At 57.4% G+C, this 4,709-nt stretch overlaps 1 protein-coding gene across 1 annotated transcript; it reads right to left on the bottom strand.

Moving 5' to 3' along the window:
- Nucleotides 1–1,459: 1,459 nt before the first annotated feature.
- Nkx2-5 (NK2 homeobox 5) lies at nt 1,460–4,437 on the bottom strand. Its single transcript, XM_051167398.1, has 2 exons — nt 3,881–4,437; nt 1,460–2,482 (listed from the first exon to the last, which is right to left on the bottom strand). Exons 1-2 carry the CDS (start codon nt 4,212–4,214, stop codon nt 1,860–1,862), a joined length of 957 nt encoding a protein of 318 aa, XP_051023355.1. The 5' UTR covers nt 4,215–4,437; the 3' UTR covers nt 1,460–1,859.
- Between the last annotated feature and the right edge of the window lie 272 nt (nt 4,438–4,709).

The following is a 4,709-nucleotide window of genomic DNA, read 5'->3' as shown; positions in this document are numbered from 1 at the left end:
GGGACCCAGAGAGGCAAAACTTAATCTTTGTAAAAGTGAGAATGTGCTGTGATTTCCCAGGCTTTGAACTTAGATTGTGTGTTAGGCACCCTGGGCTGACCAGTGGTAGAGTGCCTAAGAGATGGCAGCACACTGCCTTGCCTCCAGCAACAGAGAACATGAAAGATGGTGCCATCTACAAAGTTCGTACTTGATAACCTCACCGATGAGTTACAAAAAGAGTGGAAAAAATGATGGTGTGTTAATTTATGGTTTTGTGTCGGCTAACCCTAGATGCAAACAGTGGCAGCTGCGCGTTGGATTAGTTTAGACGCAGGAAACGGAATGCCAAGGGCTGAGCTGAATACATCCACCTAGCTGCGGGCAGTGCTGGCCTGCCTCAGGGGCAGGGGGCGGCGGGGTCGGGGCGGGGGGGGGGTCGGGGGTGAGGGTCGGGGGGGGGGGGCGCTCTGAGAGCCCTTTTCTTTCTTTACACAGCCCTGCCCAGAAGCCCGCCATAGGCCACTGTTTGCATGCAACCGCATTTTTACCCTCTAAGACCCTAAGTAGCAGCACCCACAAGTCCTCTCCTCCAAAATGGGGTTTAGGTGGTGACTTTGGCAAGCCGCTTGGTTTCCACCGCCTCCAAGCGGTCACTCCGGAAGCCACCAGCTTGCTTCAGAGCTCGGGTCCTAAAGCCGGGATCCATCCTAACCTCAAAGCTGGCCCTGGGAGAGAGAAACTGGGGTCTGAGCCCCGGTACAAAAAGCTGAGGTGCAAAGCGGGCAAGGCCCACGGCTATCGCTTTTACTCCATTTCACCAAACCTGTTCTCTCATCTGTAAGCGGTTACATTGGCCAAATGAAGGTGTGTTGACTACAGTGATTAGTGACATACCGAGGGAAGGTGCCAGGCAGGTCTGGGGTCTCCCCTGAATGCAAGGACTCTCACAGTACCCCCAGGAGAATGTGAGTTTAGGTTCTGCCTCTGTGCTTAATCTTGATGTGCAGCTCTTGAAGCTGGGAAGAGACCCCCCCCCAACCGCCCCTATCCCTGCTTCCAAGAGGAGCAGAGTCTAGGAGGCTGCTTGGCTTTTCCTTCTGTAGAAAGGGCTTTGGAGTAAGGCGATTTAGGATGCTGCACTTCCCTCGATGCCCAGCGACAGTGAGGCAGGGTAGGCCGAAATTGGGCTCTCTGGTCAGGTGCTCTCCCGCCCTGAAGCGAGAAGCTGACCTTTTAGGCTACACCTTCTTGTTCACAGGCAAGTTGTAAAGCCTCTCGCCCTCCGCTGGCTAATCTTAAAAAGAGGCTACCACTTCGAAAATACCAGCCTCAGAAAACACGCAAACGAGGGGCATAGGGTGCGTTAGCTTTCATCAGTACAGGTTCTATGAATTTATCCAGTGTTAAGCCTATGCCTGAGATCTGGAGGCGGCCTCTGCGCACGCTCGGAAATCCTAACAGGAAACACGCGTGCGGCGTCAGCGCACTCACTTTAATGGGAAGCGGGTTCTCATTTCTTACAACAACAGGTAAAAACATAAATACGGGGATGGGTGGGAGGCAGCAAGGCAGCCAGGGCCCGGGCACCCGGCCCAGATTCCGGGATTCTAAGTCCACGTGCCCGACTTCGGAGTCCCTGTGTGGAATCCGTCGAGGGTGCCCGTGACACTGGAAGGGCACTCCCTGGGCCGAGACACCAAACTGAGTCAACGCACCAGGAAACCAAGGGGATGGAGCAGAGAAAGTTCCCAGGCCTGCGCAAGGGTGCGTGTGAAATCCGAGGGACAGGTCATAGTGGGAGCCCTTCCATCCCCGGAGTCAGCGCCCTTCTTCTAAAGGTGGGAATCGGTCCGGGCCGCCCCAGACGGGCCCTTTCCCTACCAGGCTCGGATGCCGTGCAGCGCGGACACGCCCGAATTGCTCTGCGGCATCCCTGGACTCTGCACGGTGTTCAAGTCCCCGACGCCGAAGTTCACGAAGTTGCTGTTGGCAGTGGCGGCTGGCTGCGCGGCTGGGGGCGCGGCGGGGTAGGCGGCACAGCTGTAGCCGGGACTGCAGGTCGCGCTGCCGTAGCCGGGGTAGGGGTAGGCGTTGTAGCCATAGGCATTGAGGCCCACACCGTAGGCGGGCGCGTAGGCAGCGGATTCCCCTAGGCAGGGCTTCCCGTCGCGCACCAACACCGGCACCGCGATCCTGCGCGCGGGCGGTGGCGGCGGCCCCAGCAACTCCAGAGTCTGGTCCTGCCGCTGCCGCTTGCACTTGTAGCGCCGGTTCTGGAACCAGATCTTGACCTGCGTGGACGTGAGCTTTAGCACGCTGGCCAGCTGGTCGCGCTCGGGTGCCGATAGGTACCGCTGTTGCTTGAAGCGCCGTTCCAGCTCGTAGACCTGTGCCTGCGAGAAGAGCACTCGAGGCTTCCGCCGCCGCCGCGCGCGTGGTCGCTCGGCGCCGTCGGTCTCGGCCTTGTCCAGCTCCGCCGCCTTCTGCAGCGCGCACAGCTCTGAAGGGGAGGAAAGGCAGAAAGATAGTTAAAGCGGCGGGCTCGGGAGCTCAGAGAGGTGCCACCCTGCCCTGCCCTGTCCTGTGGTGGGACATCCATCTCGGCACAGGGCTCTCAGGCTTTGATGTTGGCGCAATTGAGCATCTGGGGAAAGCCTAAGTGGCGTGGATACCTGTGCTGCAGGACAAAACAAAACAAGAGAAATCTCGCTTTCTCCCCCTTCCCTCCTGCCCCCCCCCCCCGCCCCGCAACTCTTTCTCTAGATAGTTCTTCTCTTGGCAGTCTGTGACTTAGCTTTTCTGTTTGCAAAGCACATAAAACCATAAGGATGCTGCGCGGGGGTGGGGTGGGGGGTGAATTACACCAGGAACACTCCGGTTTGGTCCTCGGGTGGTCATCCTGTCTTTAACTAAGCAATTAAAGAACTAGAAGGCCCAAAAGTATAAGTTTATAAGCAGGGCTGATGTTTGTGCGATTCCCCGACTTTCCATGGGAGGATAGAGGCCTCTACACTGGCCCTGCAGGATTCAAGCCAGTGGAAGTCAATTCTAGTCCTCAGATGTTCCTGGACCTTCTTTCTACTCCTAGAAAAACTTAGAAATGTTTTCCTAGCTCACGGAAGCCATTGGCCTCTCTGGCTTTGCTCTGGTCCTGAACTGGGCCTGGGTCTTCCCAGTGTGACCCCATTCTGCTAGCAGGCCAGGGGCCCTCCTCTACTCTGAGATAGCGGTGGCCACCTTTTCTTCTCTCCCCACCATTCCTTCTGTATTTTCTAACATTTCCCAGAAGAGAATTTCTGCCTGGCCCTGCCTGGGAATTGTGCTGGGAAAACAAAGCCAACCTCAGCTCCTGGGGTCCACAGCGTTGCAGCTCAAAGCCACGGCCCTGTCCCCAGATGCCTCTCTTCTGGCACAAAGGCAGCAAGGCCCAGAAAGGCAGGGTGGGTTGCACAAGGCCCAGGCTCCGTGGGCTAAGTTTCTGTTTAGCAATTTTCAATGTCTCACAATACTCCGAAATCCAAAAGAGATTTTTAACTCTCCAATACGAAGATTTGTTCTCCTATAACAGGTCTAAGAGCAAGGCCCCAGCCTACTGGTGCTTTGTAGGCCTAAAACAAAAAAAAAAATTTTTGTTGGGCGGCTCTCCACATCTCTCTCTCTCTCTCTCTCTCTCTCTCTCTCTCTCTCTCTCTCTCTCTCTCTCTCTCTCTCTCAATTTCTAAAATTGGCGTTCCCTCTAAACTTCCGATTGGCTGCAGGTCGAGAAGATAAACCTGGAGTCTTACACTCCAAACTCAGCCTGCAGCCCAGACACACTTCTGCCAGGCCTGGGATTCCTGGCCCAGGGGTTTGGGCACGAGAGCGACTCCAGAGAGAAAGGGCGTGGGGTTCCCCTTACCTTTCTTATCCGTTCGAGGGTCTTTGGTTAGGTCAGGGTCGCCGTAGGCACGCGGATAAAAGGTGGGGGCGGCTGGGAAGGCAGGAGCGCACTTGGGGGGCGAAGGCACCGGGCCCAGCTCCGAGCGCAGCTCTGCCAGGCCGGGCGCTGCGGCCTCGGGCCCGGAGTAGGCCTCGGGCTTGAAGGCGGCCAGCATGCAGGAAGCGGGCGCCAGGGTGGCCTCGAGGCGCGCAGACAAGTCCCCAGCGGCCAAGCTGCGCTGCTGCTGTTGCTCCAGGTTCAGGATATCTTTGACTGAGAAGGGCGTGGGTGTGAGCGCAGGGCTGGGGAACATGATGGCAGCGCCGGTCTCACAGCGCCAGGTGGGCGGCAGAGAGTGGCGCTGCCCACCCCCGGGGATAGCCTCCCCGCATGGTGCCCGCCGCCCGCCCGCCCGCCCGCGCACCCGCCTCTCTGCCCTGGAAGTGGCGCGGCAGCAGGTAGCGCACAGCACCAGGGGCAGAAGAGGCGGGAGCAGGACCGAGCCGGGGGGATTCAGCCTGCCATTGGGCCAGGGGCCTCGATGACAGGAGCGACGGGCAGTTCTGCGCCACCTAATATAGACTTAGGCATAGGGGGAAAAAAATTCTGCTCAGCCTTTTTTTAAAGGGGCCGCGACACATTTGGAATTGTCTTCTGCCCCTTTCAGGAGATTGCTCCTCAGTTAGCCTGAAAACTGCAGCTAGACGCACTCAAATACCTGATTCTGTTGTGCTGGGTTCAGGCGCAAAATTGGGATGGGCCTGGGATTTGTATAAATACTCTTCTGCACCCATCACTTAATGGGCTA

Source organism: Acomys russatus, chromosome 25 (genome assembly GCF_903995435.1).
Source record: "Acomys russatus chromosome 25, mAcoRus1.1, whole genome shotgun sequence".
NCBI lineage: Eukaryota > Metazoa > Chordata > Mammalia > Rodentia > Muridae > Acomys > Acomys russatus.
The sequence above is the reverse complement of the archived record's forward strand: the minus strand, read 5'-3'. Positions and strand labels throughout refer to the sequence as shown.